Below are 17,606 nucleotides of genomic sequence, written 5' to 3' on the forward strand. Positions count from 1 at the left end.
CACACACACACACACACACACACACACACACACACACACACACACACACACAGCCAGCACCAGCCCACATTAGGCTCCCATTGGCTCTTGCTGGGACTGATGTAACAGGATCCTATCTGATCCCTCTGGCTTCAGCTCTCCCCTCTCAAATCTGTTCTCCACATAGCTCCTAATCGATCAATTAATCAATGAACATTTATGAAACACCACTGTGTACCAGGCATTGTGATAAGTACTTAGGATACAAAGACAGAAATGAAGTTTACGTTTTGATGAGGAAGACAGCACATGTGTGTACATGCACTTGGACATACATGTAGACATAGAAGAACCACAGAAAAAATAAGTAACCTTGGCAAAAAAGCACTAAGAGCTGTGGTGACCAAGAAATGTGGCCAAATAAAGTGGCAATGAGTGACCTGAGTTCTGAAGGAATCCTAGGATTCTGAGAGGAAGAGGTGAGGAGTGAGTGCATTCTAAGCAGGGGGACACAGAAACGGGAGGAATGTCATGTGTGAGGAAGTGAAGCATGCCAAAAACACACATTCCCCCAAACAGACCTGTCCCTCTCCTGCTCAAGAACCATCAATGGGTCCCTCTTGCCTACAGGATAAAATACGATCTAACAAAATTTAGAGCTGGAAGGGACCACCCCATTTTACAGATGACAAAACTGAGGCTCAGAAAGGTTACCTACCTCGTTCATGGTCACAGAGCAGGATGAGAAGCCAGGTCTTTCTGACTCCTTTGTACAAGACCACAATGTCTCCCAACTCTTCAGTTGGCCATTTAAAGTTCTTCACAATATGTCTCTAGCCTACTTTGCCACAATTATTTCACATTGCTCTTTTAACATAGACTCAATGTTCCAGCCAAGCTGGCTTCCTTGCTATTTACCAAACTGGACAAAGAATCTCCCTTTGGAGTACCTTCACACAGACTGGAATGCGTCACCTGCGCCTCCTAGGTGAGCCTCCCTGGCTCCCTTCAAGCCTCAGGACACAGTCCAGTTCTCTTTCTTACTACATGAAACTTTTCCTGAAGCCCCCCTGTATCTGCTCATGCCCTATTCCTCCCAATTCATCTTATATTTATTTTGTGTGTCCTTATAGAAGAGTGTGACTCTACCCTACACTGATTAATCACAGAATGCCCAGACACCTCAACTGAACCCATTTATCCATCCATCAAAAATTATCCCATTATGAATGTCCAGAATGAGTCTGAAAGGATCATAGTGGTTTTGGGTCATTGGATAAAGACAGATGAGGTCACACAAACTATTTTGTTACTTGTTGAAGACAGTCAAGCAATACCCCTTGTAGCAAGCTATTTTGGAGATAAGTCAGTTGAGTGGGAAAGGCCCCCAAGTTCTGAAGCTGAGGATTCTCAGCCTCAGAGAGAATGAGCAACGTGTCCAGCTGGGAGTCGAGGTATGCTGAAGGGTAAAAGGAAAAGCAGGAGTCTGTGGAGATGGAACGGACCGAGCCAGCAGCAGCATCCCTGGAGCAAAGGATGGTTAAACTGCAACTTTTACATCAGGAGCTAAAATTCATATCGGGCACACACTGGACACCAAGGAAAGTGAGCTGCAGAGCTCTGAAAGGCCACTGACCCTTAGGGTCCAACTGAGAGAGAGATACCTAGGGGGAAATTCATGAGGAACTCACTAGAGAAAAGGAATTTCAGCAACTTGGAGCTATGTTAGCCTTTGGGACATGGGTGCCTTCCACCTGTGCCTCATCTTATAAGCCATGTGTGTGCAAGGGGAGAGTGTAGCCGCAAGTTTGGGGGAATCTTTTTTTTTCTTTTGGTAACAACTGCCCTTGCTATATGTGTGCTTAGGATATACCTTTTCTAAAAGCTAGTTAAGTCTGGCTGATAATCAATGGGAAACACCCTAGTGAGGGCTTGTGAATGATAGTCTGAGAAAAATCCAGCCCCTCAGAACTGCCTAATAGAAACCGAGCTGGGGACAAGGGCTACTGATGGGATTGGTAGTGAGGAAATTAGACTCAGGAGGGTTTCTATAGGTGTGTGGGGAGGGTGGGGGGGGGGGCTCCCTTAATAGACTATCAGCTCTCTGAGGACAGGGCTCGTTTTCACTTTTTCTTTTTATCCCCAGCACTAACACAATACATGGCATGAAGAAACTCCTTGTTTATTCGTTGATTTTCTGATTCCTCCCTCGCCCAGTTATCAATGCTCTCTCCTTCCTCAAATTAAGATGTATTTAGTTATCTATATATTGTCTCTCTTGACAGAATGTGAACTCCTTCTGGCACAGGGTCCTTGTACATAGTAACCCCTTAATATGTGTTTGTTGAGTTGAACGTGGAGTCTGTCAACCTCTTTCTGGGACTAGTCAGGGTCTCTGGTAGGGATCCCTTGAGACTTGTGTGTTTAAATGGGAGGACAGTTTTCTTGGCTTATCCATACCAGCAGTTCCTCAGATGACCACTAGATGGAATTCAGCTCCAGAGTCCATGTGAGAATTTGAATTCTCACTATGGACCAGGAAAGGATGGAGCTCAGGCTATGGAAAGAGAAAGGGAAAGAGAGAGAAAGGGAGGAAGGGGAAGAGGGAGAAAAGGAGAGAGAGGGAGGGAAGGAGAGGGGGGGGAGAGAAGGAGGGGGTGGGGACAACGGAATCCTGGGCCTCTCCTCACTGGGGACCCAGGCTTTTCTGAGAGGTACCAGATGCTGAGAGATTAAGTTTGCCCCCAGTAAGTAAGCAGCTGAGATGCTAGAGGACAAGCTGGACCAGATTCGGCACTGTGGCCAGAATTCATCCCCATGTGAAGGCCAGGACTGGGCCTCATTAAGGAACAGTAACAAAATGTACCTTTGGCTTATTGATTTGTATATACTGGAAAACAAAAGCCTAAACCCCTCCAGATACTTGGCAGAAGATGTAGACTGTCTAGTCTCCATTCCCCAGGCTTACTCGGTCCCTAGGAGCCCTGAGGGACACACTATGTTATACAGTGAAGGTTTGAGATGGCACTAACTGGAAGTCAGAAGAGGGATATCTATAGACTTAGGTGGTCAGGGAAGGCTCTTGGAAGCATGCCCAGTAGATGGGGGGGAGGGGAGGTGGATGGACAAGACTAAGTCATATATGAAGAATAAGGAAGGGCAGATAAGTGGTATAGTAGATGAAGCACCAACCATGGAGCCAGGAGGACTCGAGTTTAAATACAGCCTCAGACAGTAGCTGTGTGACCTTGGGCATGTCATTTAACCCTGACTGCTTCAAAAAAAAAATAAGTAGAGGTATGAAGGTATGGAGATATAGGAGCACTGAGTAAGAGACCTGGCCTGAAGGGATGGTGTTAAGGACCTTGGGAAGAAGTGAGAGAACAGGCTGGATGGGTAAAGCTGTGAGTATGGCTAGGAAATCCAAACCAATGAGCTGGAAATTGATCCAATAGAGACTAGGGAGCCCTTGGAAGTTTTGAAGCAAGGGAGACATAATTATAGCCTCGTGTGTAGGATAGCTGGGAAGGGGAGAGACTGTGTTCAGACTATTTATTTTATAATCCATAGGAGGATGAAAGCCTGCACTAGGAATGGGGCTTGTGGGAGAAAGAGGAAAGGATGAACTAGAAGAGAAGGAAGAAAGACAGGACTTAGTGATAGATAAGAGAAAGGAAGGGGTTTGAGATAAGACTCAGGCTTGGAGTTTAGCTGATAGGAGCTAGAGTCTGCTTCAAACCCTTTCTGGCTTTAGGAGAGACGACGTTTGGATCGTGGATTGAGTTGGAAGGGACTTTGAGATTACCTAATCCAACTCCCTCCCTAACACCCACATGCCATTTTACATGTAGTCTGTGGCCCAATGCCTTAGGCATGGACAAGTCCCAATCCTGGGAACTCCCCCAGCCCCAGTCACTTACAGGTGGTCTCTGTAGATGAAGATGAGGGGCTTCTCAGATATCACATAACCATTCAAGGTAACAATTCATCCGAGCAGAGGACAAACAACCATTATTTCTCCCCACAAAAAATGCAGGACACCCACAGGAGCCCAGAAACTATGAAGAAAACACAAAAATCCACAGTAGCCTGTAAACAATCAAAAACGATTTTCTATTTCCATTGTGTTGTTCCCTTCCCTATAAAGCATCCTAAAGCCTTCCAGACTCATAATACTGACTTATTGTTTGAATTCCCCTTCAGAGAGAAACGTGTGGGGCTGCTAGACAGGAAGCGCTTTCCTGTCCCCATTGTAAATATACCCACTGTCCATATGATTCACAGTAAGATCAGGGTACAAAGGTCAGTTCAGGTCTCTTAATTTCCCCCAGCATCATGGCTCTAGTCCCTTACCACTCACTGTTCTTTCAAGCACCAGGGAGCATGTGGGAAATTCTCTTCACTTGACAAGAGTCACATTGCCTAGGAAACCCCCTTTCTCCTGAGAGAAATCTGAATCCCTGAATTCAGGGACATTGAAGTTCTAAGGAATCCCCCTTCTTTTGCAACAGACCCTCATTGTTCAGACCATATAGTTCCTTTCTCTTGATAGCTTTGGCTCAGCTGAGACATTATGCCAGGGGCTCTCCAAGGTTCGAGAAAAGGAATACATGATGAGAGCATGTCTGCCTTTGAGCTATGTGGCTCTTTGGGGTAAGGGGTAATGACTGGGAAAGAGGACTGGACCCCCCTGCCCCTGATCCAATTTCCCTGTTAGCTTTGCTTTGCTCCCAGGACATCTGTGGAAGAAAGGCAGACATGAGGGAAGAGGGGAGGTCTGGCAGCTCACTTTTATAGGCCAGTACAATGATGACATAGCCAGATGGTGTGGGCTCTTCCCACACCGTCTGTCCCACAGGAGCAGGAGCCAACCAAGTCACCTCCAAAAAAAGCCACTCTCAGTGAAACCCAAGGAGCATGTCCACAGATCCTTCATAGGAAGATACAATGAAAGCCCCAAACAAAAGCTCACCTCTCTGTAAACTGAAGGAGCTGATGAAAGAACTGCCCCCCTTTTTGTGAACCATGATATTGGTAGATCTAGGGAGGCTTGAGGTCACCCCATGATCCTTCACAACTCAGTAAAGAGGTCATAGAGTAGGCCTTTGCAGTTTGAGGTCATTTTGCCTCCAGGTAGATTGATTTGAATCTGGGCTGCCCTTTTGGGCCCTTTTAAGCAGAGAATAAGTTGGCTCTAAGACTTTCAGTCTTAAGATGCTGAAAAACTTACCTGCTTTTTAACCTTTTTCTTGCTTTTGTCCTCTGGCCTGCTCTTAACTGGGAACAACTTTTACCTGGAGGTATTGTAACAATTTTAGGGAAAAGGCCAGTTTATTTGAACCCTTGTGCTCTGAGGGATGCCTAGCACCAGACACCCCCCCCCACCCCCCATACATAGAGCTGAGGAAACCAAAACCCCGAGATATTCAATAATTTGGTATTCAGTAATTTGGCCAATTTCTTTCAGGTGGTCAGTGGTGAAGCAGCTGAGCAGGAATTCAGGATTTGGAGGCAGGAATGAAGAAATGCCAAATTCTGCACCCTTGCCTTTTCCCTATTTTTGTTAAGGGTACGATCATCTTTGTGCTGCCCTTCTCCAAACCAAAACTCTGGAGATCCTTAATAGGAGGATCACATACACACACACACACACACACACCCTCCTTCTGCCATTTCCATGCCACCAGCTCTTTGGCTGGCCTCACCATTGGGACAAGTGGGGATGGGTGGGAGGGAGTAGGGAACATGGGGAGACATGCACAGATGCCCAAAGATACTGGTCAAGACCGAGAAACAAAACAAGACAACCCTGTCCTCAAGAGGTTTACATTGTAAGAGGAAGACCAGGCAGAGGAGAGTGGTACCACAGGAGCAGAGCTGGGTTCTGGTAAGTGCCAGGATGGGCAGGAGAAGCACAGGACCCTTTCTAAGCTACTTTCGAAGACTTTCCCTCTAAGGAAGTGGGAGAGGTGGAAAAATGATCAATAACAAGAAAACAATGCTTGATCCCCCCCAGGCAGTGTTTTCTAGAACCAAGGATCCTCCAGGTCCCTACCGTAGACTAGATAGAGCTTATCAGCTTCAGGACCATGGAGGGCAAGAGGCTGGACCTGCTTTTCTGCCAGGGTACTTCCTGAGGCTAGGGAGACCTCCCCCCACCCTTCCTCGATCACAAGCTACAATTGAGTAAGGTCTCAGAGTCTGCTTCTCCTTGGGAAACCAAGGGATGCAGTAACTCAAGTAGCAGAAAGCAGCATATGGGGGTGGGGAGTGGGGAGGAGAGCTGAGTGGTCAGTGTCTTGTTTTGTTTTCTATTTGTATACCTAGTCCTTAGCCCAGTGGCAGACAAGTCAAAGCGACAAGCATTATTAAACACCTACTACATGCCAAGGCACTGACTGTGCCAAGTAATAGAGATACAAAGAAAGACAAATGCCAGTCCCTGCCCTCCAGGAGCTCCCAGTCTAATGACTATGTGCAAACAAGCTAGACCAGGGTAAAGTGGAGATCCCCAACAGAATCAAGGCACTAGCATGAGGGGGATTGGGGAAAGGCAGGATTCTCATTGGAACTTGAAGCAGAGGAAGCCAGGAGACAGAGGGGAGGAGGGAGAGCCTTTGAGGCATGGGAGAAAATGCCTAGAGCCCAGAAGGGAGACTGCCTTGCAGGAGCAGCAAGGGGCCGGGGTCACTGCGTAGAAAAGTGTGTGGAGGGGAATAGGGGATAGGAAGACCTTTAAGGTAGGAGGGAGTTGTTGTTCGGATGTACACGAACGACTCTTTGTGTTTCCATTCAGTGGATTGCCATTTCCTTCTCCGGCTCATTTTATAGATGAGGAAACTGAGAAAAACACAAAGTTAAGTGACTTGCCCAGAATCATATAGCTAGAAAGGTATCTAAGACCGGATTTGAACTCAGGTCTTTCTAACTCCAGGCCCAGCACTCTCTCCACTTGTGCCACCTTGCTATCAAATAGAGTTTCAGGAGGAAAGATCATGAGTTTGGTTTCGAATGTAGTGAGTTTAATCTAGTTCAAGGTATCTAAAAGGCAGTTGGAGATCAGGAGACAGGTTCAACCTGGATAAATAGATCTTGGAAGACAGAGATTCACAGAGATGATCACTGAATCCAGGGGAGCTGATGAGATCTTCAAACAACATCAATTAGAGAAATAGAAAAACAAGAATAGGAAAGAGGGGCCAGGAGAGAGCCGTGTGGGACACTCCTGGTCAGCAAGGGAGGCCTGGATGAAGATCACAAAGAAGAGACTGAGCAGTGGTCAGACAGAAGAGAGTGCCCTGGTTTTCTTGGCAAAGATACTGCAGTGGTTCACCATTTCCTTCTCCAGTTCATTTTGCAGATGAGGAAACTGAGGCAAACAGGGTGAAGTGACTTGCCTAGGGTCACACAACTAGTAAGCATCTGAGGCTGGATTTGAACTCAGGTCTTCCTGATGCCCAGCACTCTAACCACTGCACTACCCAGCTGCCTCTGTACACATGCTAGCTGGTAACTCTTGTCTCTCTAAAGAATTAAATAAACCCTCCAGGTTAAGAGGTCCTGACACTGAGTAAGTGCTTAATACAGGTTTTCATTCCTTCATTCTTCCCTCCCCTTCTGTCTACTCACAACCATCACCTGAGTTTATGCCTCTTCACCCACCTTTCCAAAGAACTACTCCAATTGTCTAATTGTTCTCCACTTCTCCACTCTCCCCATTCTGATCTGTCCTTCAGAGACATAGCTTCCAAATCCAAACCCCAAAACACAGATCTGACCATATGATTCCCCTGCTTGAGAAGCATCAATGGCTCACTATTACCCTGAAGATAAAATATAAACTAATCTGCTTGACATTTTAAATCTTTCATAGTCTGGTTCCAGCTTATCTTTCCAAGCAGATTACACATGCACGTGCACACACACACACACACACACACCACCACCACCACCAAACTGGCTTGTTGGTCTCTCTTATGTACCATTCCATCTTGGATCTGTGTGCACAAACTAGTCCCCCCCAATACAGAGAATGTTCCCCCTCCCCACCTCTGCCTCTCGGACCCTCAAGAGCTCTCCATGGTCAGCTCAAGGACCACCTCCTGCAGAAAGTTTCTGCTGATTACTCCAATTGTTGCCTCCCATGGAAATAACTTTGTATAGATTGTGTATTTCTTCATCTGGGTACATATGTTCCCACCATAGTACAGTAGACTTTAAATTCTTCAAGGACAGGGACTCTTACACTTCTTTATGTAGATCCCTAGAGCACAAGGCCTTGAACATCATTTTAACCAGACCTGTGATTTCATCAGGTCAGTGAGAGGATGAAAATGGCCAGCTCCTTTGTATTTTTATAATCTAAGTTGCTTGTATTTCAGAGGAAAGGTTTACAATCCAGGCCTCTGCCCAGGCAGAAGTGGACCTTCTATCACTATGATTGTCCCCACCAAAACACACTTCCTTTCTTGAGTTATCTCTAGGCAGCACTTAATGTTTGTGAATTGAATTGGGAGTAGGGTTACTTGGGTTCAAGTCTGTGCTCTGTGACTAACTCCCCCAGAGTGAGTAGGAGCAACCTTCTTGAGATCAGGGTCAATCTCATTTTTGCTTTTATTCCTAGTTTCTAGCACATTTGGGGGCACAAAGTAGGTGCTTAATAGATGCTTGCTGATTAAAGTTCCTTGACCCTTTCTGGGCCTCAGATTCTCTATCTGGAAAACGAAGGGGTTAACTGTCTCCTCTGTAAGTATGTGAGCTCCTAAAAGGCAGGGTCCATATTTTTGCCTTTCTTCCTATCTCCCATTGCTTACAAAGTGCCTCACACACAGTAGGCGCTTAATAAATCTTTATTTAACCCATGTTGTGTGGAGCAGGAGGCGGAAGGCTCCTCAAAATGGAAGAGCCAGGACTTCGACCTCCTCCCCAAGCTGCTTCAAAGTCCCTACCCTACGGCCCAACCCCCAAATCTTCTACTCTAAAGTCAGCCCCTACTCACCTTCTCAAGCCCCTCCTTCCAAACCACGCCCACACTTTGGTGCCTCCCAGGTAGGTCTGGTTCCTGAGGTCACCTCTGCATGCTGGGGTCCACCGACCTCATTCCCATTTGGCCCCTCTTGTGTTCCCAGCCCGCTGAGCTGATTCCTCCTCCATCTGGCCCTTCCCCAAAACTTCTGGCCCCACCTTCACCTGCCCCGCAATCCCTGCTATGGCCCCGCCTTTGAGCTCTTGGCCACGCCCTATGTTCTTGCCAGACCCCGCCCCGCCTTCAAGGTTCTTTCTTCTCTAAGCAGGAGTGGGGGGAATGGGGGGGAGTGTCCTCCCTCTGTCCTCCACTCTTCCCGTTTAAACCCCCCTCCATCTCCCCCGCTTAGCCCCTGACCCCGCCCACACTCACATGGCCCCGCCTCTGCCCTGACCCCGCCCCCTCCCTCGCCAGGTCCCGCCCCAGGTTGCCCAGGTACCCTGGGGCTCGCCTGGTGCCGGCTTATTTTCCAGCTGCCCAGTGTTAGGCAGGGACGCTCCGCCAGCCCTCCCGTGCCCAGCGCCAGGAGCAGCCTTCTCCCCCTGAGTCCATGGCCGTGCCCGGGCCCCGAGCCCTCCGGGCTGCGCTTTGCAGCAGCTGCTGCTGCCTCCTGCTCTGTGCCCAGCTCGCAGCAGCCGGTGAGTGGTGGGGGACAGGTGGGGACAGTTAAGTGTGGGCAGCCAGGTGTGGGCGGGCCCTCCTTCCCAGCCAGGTATACTCTGGCATCACCCCGCATCAGGTGCGTGAACTTGCTCAGGCGGACGTACTCCTGTCGGGGTGAGGTGGCCAGGCCCTTCAGAAACGTGATTGCTTCCAGCCCTCCGCAGCTACTCAAGCCAAGTGTGCGACTCGCCCTATTTCCCTCATCCTCATAGACAAATCGCAAAGTCCCGGTCCCTGCCTTACAGCTGGGGCCTGAGTCTGTAGCTGCCCCAGGCCAACCTGGTCCTAAACCCAGAGAACCTGCCTGGTGTGGCCCCAGCTGTGACCTCCCAGCAATTCCACAGCTCTGACTGAAGGATGAGAGTCAGGAAGAACCAGCTGTTGGGTGTGGGGAGTAGAAATCAGCTGACCCCTACTCCTTTTGGTAACAGATAACAGACCCCAGGTGTGTGTCTGGGGTGGCGGGGAGGGGGAAGAGGAATGGCTGCCAGGGTGGGGAAGCCCCTCCCTGACTACTTAGCCTTAGTCCTTCTTCTTCCCCCATCCCAGGTAAAGGAGGCAGAGGCTTGGGCAGGGGGGGCCTGCTCGGCCTTAACATCTGGGGCCCTGCTGCTGTTGCTGAATGCAAACAGCTGGAATCCTGCAGGCTCTGCGTGGAGGGGGAAGCTGCTCGAAACCTCTCTGGCTGTGTGTGGAAACACTGTGGGGGTGAGGAGCCAGGTAAGGGCCTGGAGAAAGGGAAGAGAACTGTGTGTGACTCCTGCAACTGTCAGAATGAAATCTGCAAGCGTCCCCCTCCCACCCTCAGTCCCCTCCTACACAGCCCACAAGTTTCTGTTAGTACTTTAAGGAGTCTGCTACCATGAGTAACTTAATGACATGTGATACAGTGTATAATACACTGGGTTGGGAACTTGGAGGAATGGGGACGTCCCGGCTCTGACACTTTGATCTTGTAGTAGGCCTTTCCCTTCTCTGGGCCTGTTTTCTAATCTATAAATGAGGAGGTGGGCCTGGATCAGGGGTCCTCGGTCTTTTTGGTGTGTTCCACAGACCCCTTCCCAGAATGTGTTTTTAAATGCATAAAACAAAATAGGATTACAAAAGAAAATCATATTGAAATAGTTCTCGGAATATTTTTAAAACCAAGTCCACAAGGCCCAAGTGAAGAAGCCCTGAGGTAGATGAGGTCTTTAAGCTCCTTCCTAGCCCCGATGTTCCACATTCCAAGATCTTATCTACCTAGCAGTTTATATTCTAAGGTCACTCTTACCCTTGTCATGCCATAAACTTAGAAATCTTCAGTGTTCCCAAAACCTGCAGGCATCTCCTTTATCTCAGATTGGGTTTGGACCCCTTGGGGCCCTGAAGGCCAGGAAAGTAGGCTGAGTCTTTGGGAGATTTCCTGTCCCAGCCTCTTCCCTCCTTCCTCCTCTCCTCCAGGACATGGGCACTGTGTAGCTCGGGAAGAGGAGGCCAAGGAAGGCTGCTCTGTTTATAACCACACAGCCCTGTGCCCAGGTAACTCTAAACAGGGATAAGGGGGTTCAGCACCCAGGGGAAGGAGGTTGATTGACCAAATCTGGCTTAGCTGAAGGACAACAAAGATGTCGGTGGAGGGGAGAGCTCCCAGTAGGTTGGACTGCTAGTGGGGGGGATTTCAGAGCCTTTTCCCCTGGATTATAATAGATTGTGTCTCCCCAGCTGCTCCACAGCCACCCACCCAGGAACCAAAGGCATTCACATCAGGTATGGGGTGAACCATGGGGGGCAGTGGGTGGGAGGTGGGAGGATCAGTTCTGGGGCAACAGACTCTAACCCCCCCCAAAGACAAAGTGTCAAGGAGGCCAGAAGTATTGGAGGTCCAGTTCTAGGGGCCTTGGGAAAGGGGAAGGTCCTGAACCCCAGCCTTCCCCCTACTTGGGTAAGGGGGAATATGGGACTTGGGGGCTAATATGGGCATGTGAAAAAGTCACTCAGCAGAGCCTTTGGTAATTGAGGGGGGGAAGGGATGGGGGGGGGAGCTCTTGGTTAATTACAATGGGTAATGAGATCTCCCCAAGGGCTGAATTATTGATAGTCAGGCCAGCTCTCTGCTGCCAGCAGGCCCTACTCTCAGATCCTGGTTTTCTGTTTTTTGGGTTTTTTTCTTTCCTCCTCTTCCCCTCTTCAGGGTTTCCTCATGTCTGCTCTTGTTCTTCTTTGTGGCCAGTCTCTTCTTTCCTCCTCATCCTATCCCTGGGTTCAGATAGGGACCTGTTGTGCCCTTTGTCCCAGGATGATCTTGCCCTGTTAAGACCTGCCCGTCCCTAAACCCTCAGTCCAAGAGGTGAAATCTTATCCTAAGGGAGGGACAGAGCCCATAAGGCCTATGCTCCCAGAAGTACTCCTTCTTGGAGAAGAAGGAAGCAATCAGTTGGAGAGGGACTGGGACCCCTGCCCCAGGCCAGCTCTCAGAATGCCTAAGAATGTCCACATCTATTAAATGGGGGTTCTTCTGCCCATCTTGCAGGGGCTGATGGGAATGTGGATTGGGAGAAATTGTTCCCTGAATTGGAATGGCTTTAGCAAGGATGAAGTCATATATGAACATCGGATTATCAATAATATTATAATTATCAGTGAGGTTTGGGTTCTAAGCTGAGCTGTTACAAACTCAGTGTGAGCTGGAAAGGTCCCTAAGACATGGGAGACTTAGAGCTGGAGGGACTTTCCATCTCCCTTATTTTACAAAAGAGGAAATCAAGGCCCAGAGAGGTATGATTTTCCCAGTCAGATGGTGAATTCTTGTGACATCTGTTAGCCTGCCCTGTGCTCCTTCTGTACCTCATTCTGTCTAAAACTAACAGCAGCCTTGCCTCCCTCGAGAAATCAAGTTAAAAAAATCAAGCAAGAGAACAGGTGGGAAAATTGAAGTGTCTTAAGGAGAAAAAATACTGGATGTCCTAGAGTAAGGAGACCTGTGTTCGAATCCCAGCTCTGCTGTATCCTAGCTGTTTGACTCTGAGCAAGTGACTCAGTCTCTATGGGATTCAGATGAGGGGGTTAGGCCCACAGAGCCCAAGGGCAAGCCCGGTCAGCTCCTTCTGGCTTCTTGTGCCCTGGCCATGCCCTTCCCTGCTGGGCACAGGGCCCTAGGCATGGTGGGAGGAAGAGGGAGGGAAGAGGCCAGGACATGCTGATACCTCCTCTGCCTGGTCCAGGCAGCCCTGCCACTGTCCCGCCTCTGGACTCCCACACACCTGGCTTTGATGGGGCTAGCTTTGTTGGGGGCATAGTGCTGGTGCTGAGTCTGCAGGCTGTAACCTTCTTCCTCATCCGTTTTATCCGGGTCAAGGACAACACCTATCAGACACTGTAAGGCACTTGGGGCCCTGGGGAAGGAGGGTGGGGAGTCCCTGGGCCCCTTCTCCTCCCATCCCTTTCCCACTGTGCTGGTTGCCCTGTCCCCTTACCCTATATAGCCCCCAGAAATCTGTCTGACCCCTTGGGCTTCTAGCTTGTAGTTGGGGAGGGATAGGTGTGAGGTTATTTTTTCTTCTCAGCTGTGAAGTTTGGGTAGCACATGATGGCCTGCGGAAAGGCCCTTCCCCGTTGCCACATGTCCCCCGATTCCCACATCTCTGCCCCTTCTCTTCCCAAGGCTTGTGGGGAAGGGATCTCAGTGGGGAGAGGACTAACCTTGGACCTGTGTCCTTGTCTCCTTCACGCTGCCAGAGAGGAGAACCAGTAGGTCCTGGCCCAAGGGATGGCCTGCCTGGCCCCTCCTAGGGGATCTGACCCTTCCCCTGGTTACTAGAGAGGGGCCAATGTTTGCAGTTTGCTTTGTTTTAGGTGTTGAAGGGAAGTGAGGCCCCACCTCCCTACCCTGAGCCCCTGTCCTGGGGAGGGAGGGGGACAATCTTTCCCAATCACCCTCTCCAAAAACTGGGGAAAGGTTGAAGACAGGAGAGGCCAGGCCCTTCTCCTGTGGTCCCCAACTGGTACTCCCCATTCCCACCCCTAGGCCTCAGTGGGGAGGGAGGCAGGGAGGGATGGATCTCAGTGTGTGGTGGTGCTGTGTGCTGTGGTATGAAGCCAGGCCTGAGGGGCTGCCTGGCATTGGCAGTGTGGGACAGAATTTGCTTCTGAAGCCCTATACCCAGAGCCTGTATTATAACCTACCAGCTTGCTTTCCTGGGCCACCAACTCTTTGTCAAAGGAATTAGGGACTATTGGTGCCCCAGGGTGGCCATCGGCCTTCTGGGGCTGAACTTTCGCCAGAATCTTCATCCCCACACCCACCTAGCAGGCTCAGGGTAAAGGAGAGGGGTGTTCTGCTGAGCCCAGGGGAGCTGTCCCTCTCCTCTACCCTCCTCCCACAAGTGAATGTTTTCTCCATCCCGTGATCTCCATCACAGGATCTGAGCACCAGGACAAGATGGAGTAGGGGGGCAGAGGCCCTTCTGACCTCCTATGTTCTCAGTCCTGCTGCCACCTGGGAAAGGGGGGCTGGGCCTCAACCCCTGAGGGAGAGGAAGGTCAAGCTTGGGAAGACGCCTTCTGCCTCCTCCTTCCGGCTCTGATGCCAGCTGAGATGATGCCCTCATACCCACTGGTCCTACCTGAGGGCCGCTGTCCTCCAATAAAGGAACTCTTCACTCCGGGCTGTGATCACTCTTCCTGCATTCTGGAGAGGGGGCATAATGGGTACGAGGTGGGGTGGAGTGTTGCTAACTCTAGACTCCTTCAAGGCAGAAAGAAGGGAAAGGCAACTGTTCACTCCAGGACGAAGGTCCTGGGCCTGTACCACCTGTAAGGTCTAGTGAATTGGGGCCAGGGGAGGGATTGAGGGTGGGGAGGGATGGTAGGCCAAGGAATTAGAGGCATGAGGGTAGAGAAATACTGTGTGTTTGTGAAAGTAGAATAGGACAGAAGTCAAGACCCAAACTCAACCCTTGTAGGGCCAAGGCCAAGGCTCCCTTCTAAGTTATTATCTTGATATAGAGACCTACCAGAGCCCAGACCTCTCCCTCCTAAACACTAGTCTCACATTAAAAATCAATTTAAAAATCCTTTGTTATGTAAGGGATGGCTCGGAGGAAAGGGTCCAGGGAGGAATCTAGGTCATATAAAAATGAGATATCAATAAAGATATATTTAAAATAACTTCATATGATCCAACCTCAGACACTTAACATAGAAACTAGATGTGTGACCTTGGGCAAGTCACTTAACCCCAATTGCCCTCCAAAAAAAGGCAAAAAATAAATAAAATAATAATATATAAAATAATTATAAAATTATAAAAATAAAGTAAATAAATAAAATAACTTCATAACTGACACTTATGAAATATTTTAAAGTTTGCAAAGCACCTTCTGAACCTCACAGCAACCCTCAGAGTGCTACAGCGTATCATCCTCATGCTTTTAGAGGTAGGGAAACTGAGACTGGGAGACAGGACACATCTGTGCAAGTGTCTTAGGTGGGGCTTAAACTTGGGTCCCTCTGATTCAAACTCTAGCATTCTGTCCATTATACCATGCTGCTCCTTCATTGCCATCTGCCTGCTGGATATACCACAAGGCTTCTCAAATTCAATCTGGCCAAAACAATCATTTTTACCTCAAAGCTCTTCCTTCTCCAAATTTCCCTAATTTCACTAGCACCACTAGCCTCTGGTCACCTTGAGGTTTACAGACTGAGTCAGCTTGGGTTGTTTTCTCTCTCTCTTTTCTTGAAGGATGAATAAAATTCAAATGGAACTGGTGGAGGGAGAAGGTCCTTTAAGGGGAGAATTACCAACTTAACTCTAAAGCATCTCATACTATATTCTTAAAGCACCCTGAATTCCATGCAGTCCATTGCAATGATCTGTTTTCTAGTCTCTCTTCCCTGCAATCCTCCCCCCCACCCCGCCACACACACACAGTTGCCAATGTGATATTCTTAAAACACAGATTTCAAGTCTCACTAGCACATATTTTTTTTCTAATAATTAACCTCTGGGACCAAGATTCTTAACCATCCGTCCGTGGTTGGATTTCAAGGGGTCTGTGAACTTGGAGAGGAAAACAATGACAGATTTTCACTAACTTCTGCATTTCCTCTAATTATTTAAAAATCTTATTAGGAGGGGCAGCTAGATGGTGCAGTGAATAGAGTGCTGGCCCTGGAGTCAGAAGGACCTGAGTTCAAGTCTGACCTCAGACACTTAACACACACACCCAAAAAAACTAGCCATGTGACCTTGGGCAAGTTACTTAACCCCAACTGCCTTCCAAAAAGCAAAAAAAGAAAAAAATCTTATTAGGAGAAGGAACCTATAGGCTTTGGGGATGTGCTGGTAAATGTTAAACGACCAGTTCTTTGAAGAAAAAAAAATGTATACCAGAAATGATTTTAATCTGAATTGTTATTTTCTCTATCACTTAAATCTAGTCTAGACAATCAACAAAACAATAAATCAAGTTCCTGGTTTGTAGCAATTACCATTTCCAAGTTATAGATTATTATACTTAAAAATTTAACAATCAGCTCCACTGGCTCCAGCATACTCCCTGCTTACCATACTGTCACAAGGTCCATGATACAAAGAAAGGCAAAGAATAGGATAAAAGTACAAACCTCCACAGTTTGGCATTTCGAGGCCTTCATCACCTGGCTGACCCTTCCAGACATATCTCACATGTTGTCCATTCCTGTGACTCTCTTCTCATCTATCTGGTTTTCTTTCTGTTACCTCCACATTGCAATCCATCTCTCATCCCCATACCTTGGCACATTCCGTGTCTGGGATGCTTGCCCTCCTCCCCTTAGCATACCTGGCTTCCTTCAAAGCATCACTCCTGGGTTGCCATCTACACTTAAACTATGTCAGTTACTAGAGTGTTCTGTCTTGAAGTCACTATGTGTTTATCTGTGTATATGTCATTTTACCACTGGTTAAAATGGGAACCCCTTGAGAGACTGTTTGATTTTTGTCTTTGTGTCCACAGTACTCAGCACAGTGCCTGGCATGTAATAGATGCTTAAGAAATCTTTGTCAAATTAAATTGAACTCAAATTTAAACTCAAAATTAAGTTGAACTCAAGGGCAGATTTTGGAAGGGACTTCGCTATCTCCCTTTCAGTCTTAATTCATGGTATAGCACCTAATCAAGAACTCTACCCCAAAACCCTTGAAGGACCACTTCCTCCCCCTCCTGTTGTGAATAAATTCTTCCCATCCTTCAAGGCTCTCCCTCTGGAAGCTTACCCTGACCACTTCGAGTCCACAAGGCTCCCTCCTCTGAGCTCCTACGGTCCCCACCTTGTAATCTAGTACTTCATGGCATACTAATTTTAATTTACATCCCTTTCCTCACAACATCCTTGTGACTGGAATTCATTTTATAAAAAGGAATGTGATAGCTTCAGGAGACAGCCTAACACAGTGAGAAGGGCACTGGGTATGTAGTTAGAGGATATAAGTGTGAATCCTGCCTCTGTCACTTACTATTCTGTGTCCTTGAACAAGTTATTTATCTCTGGGTCTCACTTTCCTCATTGGTAAAATAAGGAGGTTGGACTAGAATTCAGGGGTGGGGAACCTATGGCCTTGAGGCCACATGTGACTCTCTAGGTCCTCAAGTGTGGCCCTTTGAATGAATCCAGACTTCACAGGGGATTTATTCATGTGACCTTGGGCAGTCACTGCTGCCTCCGAACTTCAGTTTTTTCCTCTGAGAGTTGAGAACAATAATTCTTGTGTGAATTTCCTGCGGATTGTGATTAGGGATCAAGTAAAATGTATGTAAAGGATTGTGCAAACCTCAGAATGCTACAGGAATGTGAGCTTCAGGGATTTGGTCTCCTGCCCCTCAAAACTCCTCCTAGCACCTAGCATGTGGGTGGGTATCTCCTTCTCCTGTCTTTAGATTTCTAACCTGGAATTCTTTTATTTGTGGGAGTAGAG

At 48.2% G+C, this 17,606-nt stretch overlaps 1 protein-coding gene and 1 long non-coding RNA gene across 3 annotated transcripts in view; both read left to right on the forward strand.

The window, feature by feature from the left end:
• Positions 1-17,606, forward strand: part of LOC138153995 (uncharacterized) — a 113,449-nt gene that overhangs the window by 15,716 nt on the left and 80,127 nt on the right. The window lies entirely within an intron of this gene.
• CD164L2 (CD164 molecule like 2) lies at positions 9,424-14,310 on the forward strand. Of its 2 annotated transcripts, XM_069078289.1 has the most exons (6): positions 9,424-9,642; positions 10,217-10,387; positions 11,111-11,188; positions 11,372-11,416; positions 12,871-13,024; positions 14,068-14,310. In XM_069078289.1, the coding sequence occupies exons 1-6, from the start codon at positions 9,555-9,557 to the stop codon at positions 14,072-14,074; spliced, it is 543 nt and encodes a 180-aa protein (XP_068934390.1). In that variant the 5' UTR covers positions 9,424-9,554; the 3' UTR covers positions 14,075-14,310. The 2 variants fall into 2 exon arrangements, with proteins under 2 accessions (XP_068934390.1, XP_068934391.1); XM_069078290.1 differs by lacking the exon at positions 14,068-14,310 and having other exon boundaries at positions 12,871-13,028.

This window comes from Petaurus breviceps, unplaced genomic scaffold, assembly GCF_028583685.1.
Source record: "Petaurus breviceps papuanus isolate PSGF00001 unplaced genomic scaffold, PetGlider_PUasm1.0 91041, whole genome shotgun sequence".
In the NCBI taxonomy this organism is placed as follows: domain Eukaryota; kingdom Metazoa; phylum Chordata; class Mammalia; order Diprotodontia; family Petauridae; genus Petaurus; species Petaurus breviceps.